Below are 18,748 nucleotides of genomic sequence, written 5' to 3'. Positions count from 1 at the left end.
TTGGAAAAGTAGCCACAAGGAAGCATAGAGCTCTCAGATGTAGGATAGGATGTTGAGACAGAAGGGCACCAACTCCAGTCTCAGAAGCATCTCCCTCAAGGATAAAAGGAAACGTAGGATCAGGATGTGCCAATACAGGAGCAGAAACAAAGGCAGCCTTGAGACTCTCAAAGACCTTAATGGACTCCAGAAACCAACTCTGTGGGTTACCGTCCTTTCTGGTCATATCAGTCAGGGGCTTGACCAGAGATGAGAAGTTACGAATAAACTTCCGATAATAGTTGGCAAAGCCAAGAAAACGCTGCAGAGGATGTAAACTCACGGGTCGGGGCCACTGTAGGGCTGCTGAAAGTTTCTCTGGGTCCTTCGAAAAAACAGCAGTGGAAAGGACATAACCCAGGAATTTAACCTGTTCGCGATGGAATTCACACTTCTCCAATTTACAATAGAGGCTGTTCGCCAGGGACTTGGAAAATATGATGATATCGTCGAGATAAACCCCCACACATAACTGCAACAAATCTCGAAGGACATCATTAATAAATTCCTGGAAAACTGCCCGGGCGTTACAAAGGCCAAAAGACATTACGAGGTACTCATAATGGCCTGTTCTGGTATTAAACGTAGTTTTTCACTCGTCACCCTCCTTAATCCTCACGAGATTGTATGCCCATCTCAAATCAAGCTTCATGAAAACCATTACTCCCTTGAGGCAGTCAAATAACTCCATAACCAATGGAATGGGATAGGCATTCTTAATCGTGAATCGTATAATCAATACAAGGTTTCAGTTCACCACTCTTCTTCAAAAAGAAGAAACCTCGAGAAAGTGCGTCTGCAACATACTCCTCCAAGGTATTATCCTCCAAGACCGACAAAGGGTAAACCCGGCCACGAAGGGGTATGGCACCAGGTTGAAGGTCAATTGTGCAATTATATGACCGGTGTGGAGGCAAACTACTGGCTTGACCTTTGTCAAAGACATCACTAAAATCACGGTACTCCTCCGGCAAGGAGGAGAGTGAAGAGGTGCACAGGACCTTGGCTACCTTCTGGAAGCATGTCTTACTGCATTGTGGCAACCAGGAGAGAACCTCAGCACAGAGCCAATCAAAAGAGGGGTTGTGCCTCTGTAACCAAGGATAACCAATAACCAGCGGAAACTTAGGTGAGGAAATAACTTGCAATTGGATTATCTCATGGTGAAGAGCCCCTATGGTCATAGACAACGAAACAATCACATGCGTCACATGGGCAGGCTGTAGAGGTATCCCATCAAGAGCCTCAATGGCAAGTGGAGTGTCACACAGCTGCAGCGGAATCGAGTGCTTCGATACAAAGGCAGCATCAATGAAAAGTCGATTAGTGCCTGTATCTCGACGGAGGACTCAGCCCAAGAAAGGGTAACCTGAAACCAGGGGCTTATCCTTCTGGATAACTGGGGACGAAACAACACCACCTAAGGTCTGTCCGTGACAAGACCTCAAGGTTCGGGCGTTCCCTGGACGGGTAGGACAAGACTTCAAAAAGTGGCCTGCCTGGCCACAATAAAGGCACAATCTCTCCCTCCTCCTAAGGGTTCTCTCATCTGCAGAGAGACGCGTAAAGCCCAAGCGCATGGGTTCATCCTTAAAAGAGAGTCTTTCTCTGAGTCTGGAGTCGATGAGGATGTCAAACGTGATCAACTTCTCCAGCTCAGTGGGTATATCTAGGGCTGCTATCTCATCCTTGATGGTATCCGAGAGACCATGAGAAAAAGCATCCACGAGGGCCTCATTGTTCCAAGCAACCTCTGCTGCCAGAGTATGGAATTCAATGGCGTAATCGGGAACAGTTCTCGTACTCTGTTGGATGGACATGTGGCACTTGGCAGCGGAAGCGGAGCGTGCGTGAACGTCAAATACCCTTTTAAAAGAAGCCGCAAACTCAGGGTAACTCAAGACAACAGGTTTTTGCGTCTCCCATAGAGGGTTTGCTCAGGCCAAGGCTCTCTCAGAAAGCAAAGATATCCCAAAACCTACTTTGCTTCTATCCGTGGGAAACGCCTGGAGCAGAATCTCAAAGTATATCTTAACCTGGTTGAGAAACCCTCTGCATTAGACTGGATCGCCCCCAAATCACTTGGGAAGCGGAACCAGACATACCTCTTATAGAGGAATTACTCGAGGCGGGTGCCTGCGCAGAGACTGGAGCAGCAGCAGGGACAGCCTGCAACACAGGTTGTACCAGAGCAACCACAGTGGGAGATACCAGGTGAGCCGTGCGACTCAGGAGTGTTTGTAACGCCATGGCAAACTGATCCATGAAGTGATCCTGCTCATTCAATCTGGAAAAAATATTACCAACAAGTGGATTGACTGTATCTTCTGAATTCATGGCCTTTGCCTACTGTCAGAAACCATGAATCAGACTGAGACAGAAGTACAGTTAAATCACACTTGTTTAAAAATAATAAAAAAGGTAAACAGAGTAAACGTAGTCAAAACATAGCCAGAGTTCCAGAACAGATAGTCAAACAAGCCAAAACATCAGAGAGCCAGAGAACAGTGTAGTAGAACAGCAAGCAGGATCTGGAGCCAGAAGGAATGTCAGCCAAGCAAATCTTTAACAGGAACACAGGAGAGCGTCTCTAGAGATGTGACCAAGGCAGAGATCATCTGGATTGGATGGCTTAAGTAGGCGGGACTGACGAGCAGGATATCATCAACAGGTGAGTCACTGTGGAGAGATAGGAGCTGGCAATTAGCAGACAGCTGAGAGAAGCAAGGGCAAGGCCCAGCCTTGACACCATCTCTGTTCTGTCTGTAAAAGTATTTTTTTCCAATCCCCTTTTCTTTGGGGGACCTCACAAATGCGCTTCTAGAAGAATGGTCATAGACACCCTTCTAAACCTTGTGGACAGCCTTCCCAGAAGTGTTGACGTTGTTATATATGCAAATGGCGGGCCAACTCAATACTGAACCCTACAGACTAAGATCAGGATGCCATTAACTGCTTGCCGACCAGCCGCCACAGATATACTGCCGCTGTACTGGTACGGCGGTCCGTGCACTAGCTTTTGCACACAACCTCGGGAAAGAGAGGCAGAACAGGGATCTGCCAGTGTAAACAATGCAGATCACCGTTCTGACAGGGGAGGAGAGAGAAATCAGCTGTTCCTAGTGATCGGGAACAGCAATCTCTCTCTTCTCCCAGTCAATCTGTCCCCCTAACAGTTAGAAACACCTCCCAGGGATACGCATTTACCCCCACATTTAACCCCTTGATCGCCCCCTAGTGTTAACCCCTTCCCTTCCAGTGCCATTTATACAGTTATCAGTGCATTTTTATAGCACTTATCACTATATTGGTGTCACTGGTCACCAAAAAGTGTCACTTGGGGTCAGATTTGTCCGTCGCAATGTTGCAGTCCTGCTAAAAATGGCAGATCGCCACCATTACTAGTAAATACATTTTAAAAAATTAAAAGTCCATAAATTTATCCCATAGTTTGTAGACGCAATAACTTTTGCGCAAACCAATCAAACGCTTATTGTGATTTTTTTACCAAAAATATGTAGCAGAATATATGTTGGCCTAAACTGATGATCACATTTGTTTTTTTATATATTTTTTTGGATATGTATTATAGCAGAAAGTAAAAAATTGTTTTTTTTCCTTTTCAAAATTGTCAGTCTTTTTTTGTTTACAGCGCAAAAAATAAAAACCGCAGAGGTGATCAATGCCACCAAAAGAAAGCTCTGTTTGTGGGGAAAAAAAAGGACAATAATTTTGTTTGGATACAACGTCACACCACCACGCAATTGTCAGTCAAAGAGACACAGTGCCGTGTTGCAAAAAATGGCCTGGTCATTAAGGGGGTAAATCCTTCCAGGGCTGAAGCGGTTAAATTTCATGTGCATGTAAAGGCAGGTATCCCAATACTTTTGGTAATATAGTGTATGTCCAAAATAAAGTTGCAGCAACTTCAAGGTAGTTCATGCCCTACTTTGGTCCGACTTTCATGCAACTTGAGGGCCATAGACTTCAATGTTAACCCTCAAAAGTTGCATGAATGTCGTACCTGAATGTTATATATTACAACAGTTGTGCAACAGTTGTCCATTATCACTGGTCAAAGCCAAAATCATATTCAAGTTGCACCCATCCAAAGTTGCACTCCAAAGTCTGTGCAACTTTGGAGTCGTACAAGTGTAAATGAAGACTAATCCAGTGTAAAGCACTGTCGCAATGCATTCTCACCCCATGTAAAGTGATCAACGGTGTCCATATATACATAAACGCTTACCAAAGGAACGTGACCCACAAACTCTGAGTGGTCATGATAAGTATTATATACGACTTGAGTTGCATTGATAGCGCTTAGCCCCTCTAAACTGTTACATCGCCCTGGTCCACCAGTAATGCACTCTCTCACCCTGCTCTGCACATGCTCTGTTGCTGTCTATGTTTTAGCACTGTGCCAAAAATCAGAGGCCAATCTGCTCACAAACTAAAGATTTACTGCTGCTCAGGAGCTCCAGGCTTCAGCAAAATGGGCGTTTCTGGTAAGAAGGAATAGGAGCAATGCTGGAGGCAATTTACAGCACACACTAATTTTGGTAGCATAATTATTAATGTGGAATATATGTTCGTTGCTAAAGAACATTATTTTTTATCAAGTTGGTATAAGTAAATTTCCGCTTTAAAAAAATAAAAATCCTTTTTTTTTAACATTTTCTCAGGATTTTGGTATTCTCGGACTGGGCTTTGGATTTTTTGAAGGGAAGAAATATCCAGCCCAGTGTCTGGTTTTGGTGAAAACCAGCAGGGTGTGTGTCCAGATGCACAGAGCCCTTATATATTGAAAGCTTGAGGATAGCTCAGGGCAGTTGCTGCCATTTGTAGACAGAGCCCTGTCAGGAGAGCTGAGTGTTCCTGCCAGGGACTGCATCCCTTGTGATGGGGATTCCTTGCCCAATGACTGAGGAAAATCGGGACAGCTATAGGAGTCTGGGAGATTAAGGGAGGATCTGGGAGACTGAGGAAGCTTAGGTGTGTAGCGATATGGACTGTTACCAGAAAGCTTTGTACTTTCCAGTGTTCTAAACATTGTTTGTCCCCGTGCCAACAGAGTGAGTTATGGGGTGTATAGTCCTCTTTGAATCTGCTGCTATGCATCCCTATACCCTAAGACTACAAATCCCAGAGACCCTTGCAGTGGCCCAAAGGTTGCTGGGAGGGATGATAAAAGAAGCTTAGAAGCCAACGCATGCTCTCGTTCTTCTGGGCCTGACGCAAGATGGACCTCTCTGTGTGACAGAGAGAGAGGTCGCGGCCTACCACACAGAACGCTACTTCCACCACGAGGCCTGAGAGGCCTAGTCCTGCTACCCACTGTTGGACATCCTGTTACTAGCATCATTTACAGCGCCTACTCATTGGTGCAGATGGCTGGAGAAAGTCACTACAGAAGGCCGAGACAGAGAATCCGTTGCCAGAGTGTTGCCATCCGTGTTCCTATCTAGAAGACTGCCGATCGATTGGGTCATTGGTGAGAGACCAAGCTGCTCAATCTTTATCTATTCACTACCACCATTACAGAACACAGTGCGCACATATCTCTACCCAAGAACACTTTACTGCTTTGCTGGAACACTGTACTCAGAGGCTTTAAGCCTTCGCCACTTGGAATCTACTGTTTCATCTGCAACCAAACTGATTACAGTTAATGAGCAACTAGCTAGTGAAGAATAACAGATCTGCCACATGAACTCTACTGCCATTACTTGTAGGAAGTAGGAAGCTTATATATAAAATATATATATATATATATAGATATATATATATATAGATATATATATATATCTATATATATATAGATATATAGATATATATATATATATCTATATATATATATAAAATGTATATATGCACATATATATATATATATATAACATCAGTGGAGGATTAGCTCTCCCATTAAAATAGCATAGGCTGTCTAGATTACATCTATGTCAGTGTGGCCACATGTGTAGTTAACTATAGCATCCACTGGGAGGTGACTTCGGAACTGAATATAGTGTATCCTTGTGTATATAGCCTTATTCATTGTTTAAACATTGTTGTATCTTCAGGAGGTGTCTGTTTGCTGAGTTGGCGCTATTATCACAGCTCAGCGGATCTACTCCTTTCTTTGTGAAATAACTTTTCCTATTTGGTTCAAGTAAAACATTTCAGAGTTGCTTGATTCTTGCTTTATAGTATTAACAGGATGTCTGAGTGTCTAGTGGGTTGGAAAGTTCACTTGGTCATGGCCGTGCAGATGAGCAGATAATTCTCTGCAGTCCCCAAGGGAGCCATGCTACATTTGGCTAGAGAGTCTAGGGGCCTGGAGGGAGTCCAGAATTTTCTGGAGGAGTGAGCAAGCTTGAGGGGGCTGGAGGGCCCTATTTAGAGGCCAGGAGTGGGCCTTTGTTGTGAGGTGCTGCAACCAAGGTTCAGTGAGCCTGAAGAGCTGGAAAATGCCCGGTATGGGCAACTGTTGTGTAAAGAATTTGCTTTCCATTTTAATAAACGTGGGCTACCAGTCCCTTGAATCGCAATTTCGGACCGACATGTTTCACTAAAAAGGCATCTACCACATTGAGTCTTATCACTCAATATCACACAGCCCTTTCATATCTGCAGGTTTTATAAACTAATTGACATCCCAAGGCCATTTCTAAACATCCTGGAACTCATGGAGTTGCAGTTTTGTTCAACTATCATCTGGCTATCCAGGAAAAGCAATAAGGAAAAGTGATCCAGAAGCAAACTGGTTCAATTAAAACCTGGTGATCCTTTTACAGAGGTCCTTGTTAAAGAATTTCATGTTATGGCTCCCAGTTGTGCCCCTATGATATCACCCTGTAACATGTGTTCATGTCGACAAACCTTGCATAAGGCATAGTCCACCACTGTCATCATCAGTGAACTAGTCTAAAACAATGATGTGCAGCCAACACTGGAACTAGTTCATATAGCTAGGAAGTGGCTGAAAGGGATCAGCTGTACTGATATGCAAAAACTGATGAAAAAACAGCAGAAAACAATATTTGAAAATTAAAAAAGCAATACTTTATGATGCACTGTGCTTTAGCAAACTAAATGACACCCAGCTTCGATCTACTTTAAGCCTCATTTGCGCCCAAATTTCTTTGTAAATGTTCCTTTTACCAAAAAAAGAAAACTGAAAAAAGCCACCATATTGGATGCCATTTTGAGCCATTTTAGTGTACTTAGTGCTACCTCTAATTGTTTACCTACCTGTCCTTATTCTAGAACTATACAGTGCCTTGAAAAAGTATTCATACCCCTTGAAATTTTCCACATTTTGTCATGTTACAACCAAAAACGTAAATGTATTTTATTGGGATTTTATGTGATAGACCAACACAAAGTGGCACATAATTGTGAAGTGGAAGGGAAATGATAAATGTTTTTCAACATTTTTTACAAATAAATATGTCAAAAGTGTGGTGTGCATTTGTATTCAGCCCCCCTGAGTCAATACTTTGTATAACCCCCTTTCTCTGCACTTATAGCTGCATGTCTTTTTGGGGATGTCTCTACCAGCTTTGAACATCTAGAGAGTGACATTTTTGCCTATTCTTCTTTGCAAAATAGCTCAAGCTCTGTCTGATTGGATGGAGAGCTTCTGTGAACAGCAATTTTCAAGTCTTGTCACAGATTCTCAATTGGATTTAGGTCTGGATTTTGACTGGGCCATTCTAACACATGAATATGCTTTGCTCTAAACCATTCCATTGCAGCTCTGGCTGTATGTTTAGGGTCATTGTCCTGCTGGAAGGCAAACCAAATCTTCCCATAAACTCTGACCAGCTTCCCTGTCCCCGCTGAAAAAAGTATCCCCACAACATGATGCTGCCACCACCATGTTTCACGATGGGGATGGTGTGTTCAGGGTGAGGTGAAGTGTTAGTTTCCTGCCACACATAGCGTTTTTGTTTTAGACCAAAAAGTTACATTTTGGTCTCATCTGACCAGAGCACCTTCTTTCACATGTTTACTGTGTCCCCCACATGGCTTCTCGCAAACTGCAAACAGGACTTCTTATAGCTTTCTATCAACAATGACTTTCTTCTTGCCACTCTTCCATAAATGCCAGATTTGTGGAGTGCACGAATAATAGTTGTCCTGTGGACAGATTCTCCCACCTGAGCTGTAGATCTCTGCAGCTCCTCCAGAGTTACCATGGGGCTTTTGGCTGCATAGACATAAAAAGAGAAAAGGGCGCACCAGCCATGTGCATTATCTTTTGTAAAACATTTATTAAATAAAATGATAAAGGAAATTACTCACAAGCAGTAAAAAATCATGTGCCATAAACCTTGGACATCAACTTGCAACAAGTGGTATAGATGATGAACAAAACCTTCCAAAGGTGTTTCCGAGGAATATATACACTGCCCGCTAAGCGGAGCGGGCAGTGTATATATTCCTCGGAAACACCTTTGGAAGGTTTTGTTCATCATCTATACCACTTGTTGCAAGTTGATGTCCAAGGTTTATGGCACATGATTTTTTACTGCTTGTGAGTAATTTCCTTTATCATTTTATTTAATAAATGTTTTACAAAAGATAATGCACATGGCTGGTGCGCCCTTTTCTCTTTTTATGTCTTTGTTTGCTAGGAATCCCCATCCTTGAGGGCAGCAAGGCCAGTGTGTTCCTTCTATATTGGGTCGACCACTTGTGCGCAGGAGTCATTTTCTGTTTTTATATAGCTTTTGGCTGCATCTCTGATTAATGCTCTCCTTGCCCAGCCTGTCAGTTTAGGTGGATGACCATGTTTTGGTAGGTTTGCAGTTGTGCCATACTCTTACTATTTTTGTATGATGGATTTAACAGTGCTCCATGAGATGTTCAAAGCTTGGGATATTTTGTTATAACCTAACCCTGCTTTAAACTTCTCCACAACTTTACCCATGACCTGTCTGGGGTGTTCTTTGGCCTTCATGATGTTGTTTGTTCACTAAGGTTCTCCAACAAACCTCTGAGGGCTTCACTGAAAAGCTGTATTTATACTGAGATTAAATTACACACGGTTGGACTCTATTTACTAATTAGGTGACTTCTGAATGCAATTGGTTCCACTAGATTTTAGTTAGGGGTATCAGAGTAAAGCGAGCTGAATACAAATGCACGCCACACATTTCAGATATTTATTTGTAAAAAATGTTGAAAACCATTTATCATTTTCCTTCCACTTCACAATGATATTCCACTTTTTGTTGGTCTATCACATAAAATCCCAATAAAATACATTTACGTTTTTGGTTGTAAAATGACAAAATGTGGAACATTTCAAGGGGTATGAATACTTTTTTAAGGAACTGTAGCAGCAGGTCACATGACAACCAATCTGTATCAGCAAAGCTATATTCAGCTGATATTGCTGATCTAACAATTCAGTGTAGACAGAAATATTTTATACACATGTATTTTCTTGCCATACATGTAGTTTGTGATCTTACCTATAACCCCAAGTTTTGCTGGAAACATCAGAGATATTCCAACCGGGATTCCTATGAGGTAATAACCAAAAATATTTGTAATAGCACCAATTTTTTGCTTTCCTGTTCCCCTTAATATTCCATTACAGGCTGCCTACAAAAGAAAAATAAATGTTAAATATTCAAATGCGTGAAACAATCAGCGCCACACTAAATTAATCAAGTGCAAAGTTGCAGCCGCTATACATTTTAAGTGAAATCACTACACTTTAAATTTTATATATATATATATATATATATATATATATATATATATATATATATATATATTAGGGGTGCTGAAATTAATCGTTGCATCGATGCATCGCGATTCAGGTGTCCCCGATGCATAAGGACCGGAAAATCGATGTCTGGTGACGTCATTACTAGCCCCGCCCCTCCCGGGTAAGCACTCCGAGTGTATTTTTAAAATGACTTTATTTTAATTAATGTTGTATTACAATAGATGCTGTGCCCCCGCTGTATGTGCTTTTTAAAAAACAATGTCGCTTTATACCCTATTTCGCCGTAGTAGCACAATCATGTGACTCCCAGGCCCGTCCCGCCCCTCTCCGCTCTCCTCTTCCGTCTCCTGAGTCCTGACGTCAGCGGGGATTTCTCAGTCCCGCCCGCCTCTCTTCTGACACGAAAACTATAGTCAGCGGGCGGGACTGAGAATTCCCCGCTGACGTCAGGACTCAGGAGGCACGTGAGAGGTGAGAGGGGAGAGGAGAGAGGAGAGCGGAGAGGGGCGGGACGGGACGAGCCGGGAGTCACATGATCGTACTACTATGGCGAAATTCGGTATGAGGTGACATTGTATTTTAAAATCACATACAGCGGGGGCACAGCATCTATTGTAATATAACATTAATTAAAAGAAAGTAATTGTGGGGGGGTTAGTGATGGCTGCATTTAATGGGCACAGGTGGCTGAGTTTGGGCACAGGTGGCTGCGTTTGGGCACAGGGGGCTGCGTTTGACGGGCACAGGTGGCTGCGTTTGGGCACAGGTGGCTGCGTTTGACAGGCACAAGTGGCTGCGTTTGACGGGCACAAGTGGCTGCGTTTGGGCACAAGTGGCTGCATTTGACGGGCACAAGTGGCTGCGTTTTGAGCACCAGCTGCCACTGGTCAGCACAGAGACAGTAGAGGGAACTTCACAGGGCTGTTTGTCATCTGTGGATTCTATCCCTTCTGACCTCCAAGCAGCCGTGTGTGTGAATCTCTGTACCCTGTAGTGCACCGGATTAGTGCACTTTTTAGGGAGTGAGGTTATTTTTAATTCAAAGCGGAGTTCCAGTCAATTTTTTGTTTATTAGAAGTCAGCAGCTACAAAAAAAAGCATCTTCTGACTTTCAATAAAAAGACACTCACCTGTCCCACAATCCAGCGACGTGGCCACCCAAACCCTCCCTTCTCTCCCCCGCCTGTCCACAGCGCTGGCAATACTACTGTGGGCATCCGGCTGTGACAGCTTGCAGCTTCACAGCCGGGTGCGCATGTCTCACTGCGCTGTCCTGCATAGCCAGGCAATCTTTTGGGAACTGTGATGTGTCCCAGAAGATTGCAGGGTGGAAGGGCTGCCTAGGTGGCCCAAGCGGAAGTGGGAGCTCATCGGTAATCGTGATGCATCGTGATGCATCGCGGAATCGAATCGTTGACCAGATAATCGTAATCGAATCGTGAGACCAGTGAAGATGCGCAGCCCTAATATATATATATAAATATACACATATGTATACATACGTATTATCCAGCGTAAAAGACGACCTTTTACACTTAAAAAAAACTGTCCAAAAAGCAAGGGTCGTCTTATACGCCGGATTAGCTGCTCGGGTGCCTGCTGGATGTGTGGTAATAGTGTATGTAGCTTCGGCTACATACAGTATAGACCGCTGAGCCAATCCTGGTGAGCGATGTATTCAAATGAATACAGAGTCTGCTCGGATAGGAGTAACAACCTCTGCCAATCCAAGCAGGCTACATACAGTAGCCTGCACGGATTGACTTTGAGAGTCAGAGAGGCGCGTGCTGATGATGTTACAGCCTCTGCCATTCCAAGCAGGCTTTGTATTCATTAATAGAATACATCACTCGCCGTGATTGACTCCAGTTCCAGCAAGAAGGATATGGCTCCGGCTCCAGCTCCAGCAAGAAGGAAGAAGGATATGAAGCGTCGGAAGCCTCGGAAGGGGGGGTCGTCTTATACGGTGAGTACAGGCAAAAAATCCTAAAAACCTGTAAAATGAGGGGGTTGTCTTATACGCCCGGTCGCCTTATACACGGGAAATACGGTATATATAAATATATGTGTATGTGTACCAAAAGACGCACATACACACACACACACACACACAGTGCAGCGCTGCTACAGTGATAATTCAATGCTATACTTAGTGCTATGTATACATGCAATAAAATTCAAATTCATAAAAAATTCATAATAAATGTCTCATAAATCAATATCAATCTTGACAGTAGTGCTCCAGTGTTATTATCATATCACCGTGCTTCTCAATAATTCTTATTACTTGTGCAAACCACCACCAGCTATTTAATCTGCTCACCTCAAGGATGAGTCAGGAAGACTCAAATGAACTCTTTATTTTCACTCCCCAAATGTCTTTTCTTTCTCTCAGGACTCAGCTGTTCAATTTCTCTCTTTCACAATCTCCACTCCACTCCACTCAATGTATCATATCATGCCAGTGTTATTATCATATCACCATGCTTCCCCTGCTGAGGAAGACTATTCAGAGGTCAATACATGTGCTGAGGAGAGGATCCGAGCCTTTGACGTTGCGCAGCCATGGTGGTGAGCGAGCAGACGCTCACAATACATTTAACAAGCAATTTTTGTTTTTATATCTAGTAAGTGTCCTCTTTTAGTGGGGTTTTAAATAAAAGTTTTATAGCAGAGCTATGTGGGCTGTGTTTTTGATTACATGATACATGACGTCCCTTGAAGTGGAGGAACAGCTGAATAATCTCAGAGATAAACCCTCTATCTGTGAGGGATACATTGGGTGGAGTGGAGATTGTGAAAGAGAGAAATTGAACAGCTGAGTCCTGAGAGAAAGAAAAGACGTTTGGGGAGTGAAAATAAAGAGTTCATTTGAGTCCTTGAGGTGAGCAGATTAAATAGCTGGTAGTGGTTTGCACAAGCAATAAGAATTAGTGAGAAGCACGGTGATATGATAATAACACTGGAGCACTACTGTCAAGATTGATATTGATTTATGAGACATTTATTATGAATTTTTTATGAATTTGAATTTTATTGCATGTATACATAGCACTAAGTATAGCATTGAATTATCACTGTAGAACCACTGCACTGTGTATGTGTGTGTGTATGTGCGTCTTTTGGTACACATACATACATATATATATATATATTGTTAAATATTATATACTTTTATCTTCTCTGCAGCTACCTGTAAATTACCAAATGTTTTCTTGCACAGATTGTCAAACAAAAGATCGAAAGTTTTTTCCTCCCAGTCATCCCTGCAACAGTTTTTATTAATACCACTTATTTTTTTATAATAAGATAATAATGGGATACTTACATTTGTACCATCACACAGGTGAAATGGAGCTAATAGCAGCATTATACGTGAAACCAACGTAACAATATCCCTGAATTTACATACAAAAAGAAATGAAATAAAATTACATTCAGGACAAATAAATAAAATAGTCATTTTGCTTACTAATAGCTGTACCCTTCTCGATAAACTATTATTAGTTTTATATAACCAGTGGAGATGCATATTTACTAGAATAAAGTTGTTCATGTTGAATCAGCCAACATTCACTCCTTGGGCGGCCCTGTAAGTAACACCTAGTTCACCATCAGTCAATTTTTTATTTTAAAATGTTTTTATTAGCAGTTTTTCATGCCATACAACAGTAGATGAACAAAACGATGTGTATATGCAACCATAGCGACAAAGTCTAGTACATCTTCAGCAGGTAAATCAAGTGAGAGGGACGCACAATCTCTAACCCAATTGACAGGCACGACAGGTACTCTTTGGAAGAACAGGACAGGAACATCAGGCTGTTATAGGGTGGGGATTCCATAATGAGATCCAAAACGAGGGAGTGGCCCGTATACTTGCGGCTCTGGAATCCAAACTACCCTGCCGGCCGTATGATAACCAATCACTTACAGGGGGAAGTATGAAAAGCGACTGGGGGGTAGCTACTGGACCTCCCCATGGGCTCCACGCACCCCACCCCTCTGGGATCACACTGTGGAAGCCTGTATCACCCCTGGGAGGCCCACAGTCACTTTCTTCCTAAGAGGTGCCATCTTCCCTCTGATGAGCTTTCATGTGCCTATATCCCGAGGATCATGGGTGAGTTTGGAGAGGATTAAGCTATTCTGGGGGGAATTACAGGTGGCCTACACCCTGATAACCTGTCCACAACTTAAAGAAAATCCCACATCAAAGATAACAGATGAACTGGCATAACTAAAAAGATGATTGGGAACAGAGTGTCCCAAGTAGTTGAAAGGAAAAAGGTGTGAAAATAAGGAAAAAAGGGGGGTGATGAGTAGGATGGGGGAGAGTCATCATGGAGTCAGTGTTTGCATTGGTCCCTGTGGAACCCCAGGAAGAATAGAAATACCACAGTACATTGACCAAGGTTCCCAAGTTTCTGAGAAATTTACAACTTGGTCATGAAGTTTCGCAACTATTTGTTCTTGTGCCATGATCCAAGAGACTTTTCTCTTGAACCCCCTGAAGGAGACTGTGGGTTGTTTCCATGCTTTGGCAATAGTAATTTTGGCTCCCAATAATACAAAGTAGGCTAGTGTTTGCGAGTATTTATCTAGAGCCGGGATACACCTATTCAGTAGTGCAATGTTGGGGTCGGGGGTCACCAATGCCTTAGTGATTGAGCTGATGGTGCGAAATACTTTCTGCCAGAAGGATCTAATACGAGGGCAGGTCCACCAAGTATGGAGCATCGTGCCCTCCAGCTCACATCCTCTATAGCATAATGGACAGGATCCCAGGAAGATAACTGCCAATCTTGCGGGGACATAGTACCATCTAGTCAATACTTTGAGACTAGCTTCGATAAGAGAGATGTTGAGAATACCTTTTATATGCCCGCTTGGATGCGCAGAACCACTCCTGAGGGGACCCAGAGCAGCCAGTCTCAGCCTCCCAGGCTCAAGCATAGGTCGGTTTACCCAATTCCGTCATCAAAGCTGTGTAGATCAGGGATATCTCCCCCTCTGAGCTTCCGAATTGTAACACCACTGTTCGTAGGGGCTTATTGTGGGGGGTTCTTTTTTGTTAGACCAAAGTGTGTGTAAGAAATGGGAAATTTGGGAGAATCTAAAAAGTTCTGAGTCTGGCATATCTAATTTTTCCTTACAGTGTGAAAGGGTAAGAGGTCCCCCCGGGGAAAGAAAGTGACCGATCCTGTAGAGACCTTTATCTGTCCACCTTTGGAACGCTTTAATACTTAATCCTGGTGGAAAATCAGCATTATGGAACAGATGGGCTAGTGGCTTCATTTGAGATGTCAGAGTGTGTTGTGAGTAGAGCTTTGAGCAAAGAGCCACCGAGTAGGAGAGGGTAGGGGCTAGGATAGCTGGCCTAAGTTTGGGGTTGCACCCAAGGAGAAAATCTATAGTGTTCAAAGGAGTTGCTTGCCTTTCCATCGAGAGCCATTCAGGCTTCGGGCCCCTGGAGTAAGTTACCGGAATTTGAGCTAGTTGGGCTGCCTGGAAATATCCCCATATATTAGGAAGGCCTAGCCCGCCTTGAGATTTTAGGCAAAAAAGAATTTTTGAAGGACACCTATACCCTTTGTTGCCCCAAACAAAGCGAACAATCTCGGACTGAAATTTACTGAGGAATTGTTTTTTTATTGGGATCGGAAGTGAGCGGAACAGATATAATAGACGGGGGAGCAGTGTCATTTTTACTGCGTGAATTCTGCCCAGCCAGAAGGCCACACTTTTTCAACCGCTCCATATCACCCCTACATTTGTTTAGCATGGGAGGATTATTAGCTCCAAAAATGTCATTAAACTCTGGCGTTAGTTTGATCCCTAAGTAAGGAATAGCCTTGTCTGCCCAGGAGAAGTCAAAGTTGTTTGACATTTGTTGGACCAGTTCTTGGGGGAGTGTTATATTTAACGCTGTCGATTTGGCCATGTTGACTCCTAGGCCCGAGACCTCACTGAAGATCCCCAAAATCTTATAAAGTATGGGGGTGGAGGTAAGAGGGGAGGTGATATAGAGGAGGAGATCATCTGCGTACAGCGCGCATTTGTGCACCTTGTCGCCGCACTTTACCCCCTTAATATCAGGGTTCGACCTTATTGCCACCACCAACGTTTCAATGGCCACCGCGAAGAGGAGGGGAGATAGGGGGCAACCCTGTCTAGTGCCCCTTCCTATTGAGAATGAGTCAGAATATCTGCCTATCAGACGAACCTGAGCTGAAGGCGTCGAATAGAGGGAATCAATTAGGTTTAAGAAAGAAGGGCCAAAACCCATCTTTTAAGGATCTCAGTGAGGTATTCCCAGTCGACTGAGTCGAAGGCCATGTGAAGATCTATAGAAAGGAGGAAGCCTTGTTGAGGGGGTCCCCCATCCCACTGTGATCGAAGGAGAGAAATGACATCAATAGTTCTGCGGATTTGATCCGGTACCTGTCTCCCAGGGATGAAGCCCACCTGATCTTTATGTACGTAGGTTGATATAAAACTCGCTACCCGATTCGCGAGAATCTTGGTCAGTATTTTGATATTGTTATTAATAAGCGATATCGGACGGTAATTGCCCAATTCACTAGAGTCTTTATCTGGTTTCGGGATCACCGATATATAGGCATTGTTGAGGTCTGCACTGAGAGGGGCTCCATCCCTGAGAGAGTTAAACAGACGGGCCATATGAGGGGCCAGGCTGGGGGCAAATTTTTTGTAATATCCAGTGGAGAAGCCATCTGGACCAGGAGAGGACCCAAGTTTAAGGGATTTGATAGTGTCTAAAATCTCCTCAGTGGAGAACGGGCTTTCCATGAGATCTCTATGATCCTTTATTAGTAAAAGCAGAAGGAGGTTGTCCAAGATTTTGTCCAATAACTGTCTGGAGGGAGGCCTAATGGTTTTGTAAAGGTCCATGTAGAAGTGTAAAAACTCATCCATGATCTTGATTGGGTTCTGTGTCAGTTCCCCTGATGCTGTCCTGATTTTAGGAAATGCTAATTGGCGGTGTTTGGGGCTGAGCTTCGCAGCCAGTCTGGAGCCAATCCTATCTTTCTGAGAGTAGAATTTCGCCCCAGACCACCTAAGGTGTTTTTCTGCCGCCGTTGTTAAAGACAAGTTGAGGAGGGTACGGGCCTTGTCAAGTCTTGCCAGGGACTCGGTTGTGGGATGGTGCTTGTGGGCTTTCGCTAAAGAATGGTACTCTTCCGTGAGCTTGTGTGTGTCTGCCCTATGTGCAGCTTTCAGTTGCGATGTTATATATATAGTTGCTTCTAATTAGGGGAATAGTGTGGGAGCGAGTGAAAATGTGGTCTATCCTGGCAAAGGAGTTGTGGGGGGGGCTGAGAAGTGGGTATAGTCTTTGGTGTGCGGGTTGACCTCTCTCCAGATGTCAATCAGCCCTTCATTATGAAGGAGATTAGCTATTTTAGTACTTTGTTTTGTAGGGCGCTTCGGTATAGGTTTCCCTACTGCTGTTTTGTCCAGAGAGGCATCGAAAGCAATATTAGAATCTCCGCCAATGAACACTGTCCCCTTCAAGTGCGCCCTCAGTTTATGTAACAAGGATTCAAAAAATGGTCTCTGACCCTTATTCGGCGAGTAATACGAGACAAAGGTGTATGGTACACCGTCTATGTGTCCTGAAACTAAGATAGAGCGACCTTGGGGGTCGATCAAAGTTTCTGGCTGGGACAAATTAATGTGTTTAGCGAAACAAATGGCTACTTCCTTTGTTTTGTTGTGTGCGGAAGCAATGAAAAATTGGGGATAACGTTGATGGAGGAACGAGGGTTTGAATGTTGACGGAAAGTGCGTCTTTTGTAATAAAAGAACATCAGCACGCACGGTGTGATATAATTGGAAAAGTTTCCTACGTTTGATAGGGGAGTTCAGACCCTGGGAATTGTGTGAGATAAGTTTAAGGGCAGCAGAGGGAGTATCAGTTTCAGCCATAGCTCAGAGGGGGGAGAGCTACCAGGGTGAACCGTATCTTACCTGAGCAATGATGGACGGGAACACAGCATAACCCTGAAGGCAGAGGACCCTTACTTCCCGGGCCTGGGATGAACAGCCAGCGGGGACCAAGGGATCTCCTGAAACTCTGACAGGGAGTGAGATGAAGGGGAAGAGGAGGGGAGAAGAGAGAGATGAAAAAAGAGAAAACAGTTAAGCATTGGTATACTTTAATCGGTACTAAAACGTTCTTGATGTGAAAAAAGAACAACAGAATCCTGGGGTCCCCCGACCCCTCCCAACCCCTAAGGTAGTATGGGCTAGCCATTACCTACCCTTACATCCGAAAGGACCGGTTTGCCCTGACTACAGGGAAATCAGAAAGGGTCCAAGGGCACTGATGGCGCTCTTGGCCTCAACAGAAGGTGCACTGGGTCCACCACAGCCCCGCCACCAAACTTCAAACTTACTTAAGGCCTGCTAAGAGCCTATAATGGACCTGTAACAGAGCACTCAAAGCACATATGTAGTAGTGTTTTAGAAATTAAACCGGGAACCCTCCCCAGGTCCCGTGGCCCCTCTAGGCCTCCCGCCCTGACAGCAGGGGGGCCCAGGGGATCAAGCGACCCAGTTCAGGTGGGAGTCTAGCATCAGTATACCATCATAAAGGGTTGACTCCCCGAGAAGTTGAGCATGTTCCTACCCTCTATCAAAAATATGTGCTGAGCCGTATTCCAAGGAACATGACTGACAAACATATGCTCAAAAACTAATACAGGATTAATACAGATGAGCATGAAACCCTCTGTGTGAACAGGAGTCCCCGTCTAGGGGGAAAATGCTGACATGGGGGAATGTCCATGGCAGGCTACCAAAAAAAAAAAAATTAAAAAAAAATGATTTGCCTGGAGGGGAAAGCAGGTAAGAAAAGTTGCAGTCCAAGTGACAAGTTAGGGGGGACCGGAATGGCCTTCTAAGAACCAGTGGGGAGCGTAGAAAAAAAGGAAGTGTCTC

General features: G+C 43.8%; 1 protein-coding gene across 1 annotated transcript in view; it reads right to left on the bottom strand.

Annotated features, from left to right (window-relative positions):
- The window catches only part of LOC141128071 (multidrug and toxin extrusion protein 2-like), a 181,393-nt gene that overhangs the window by 60,834 nt on the left and 101,811 nt on the right, over window positions 1-18,748 (bottom strand). The window contains exons 13-14 of the mRNA XM_073615137.1: window positions 13,110-13,179; window positions 9,519-9,651 (exon numbers count right to left, since the gene is read on the bottom strand). Of these exons, the coding sequence (XP_073471238.1) occupies window positions 9,519-9,651; window positions 13,110-13,179 (203 nt within the window). The remainder of the gene's footprint in view (window positions 1-9,518; window positions 9,652-13,109; window positions 13,180-18,748) is intronic.

The sequence above is a fragment of the Aquarana catesbeiana genome, linkage group LG02 (genome assembly GCF_042186555.1).
Source record: "Aquarana catesbeiana isolate 2022-GZ linkage group LG02, ASM4218655v1, whole genome shotgun sequence".
Lineage (NCBI taxonomy): Eukaryota > Metazoa > Chordata > Amphibia > Anura > Ranidae > Aquarana > Aquarana catesbeiana.
Note: the sequence above shows the minus strand (reverse complement) of the source record. Positions and strands in the feature narration are given on the sequence as shown.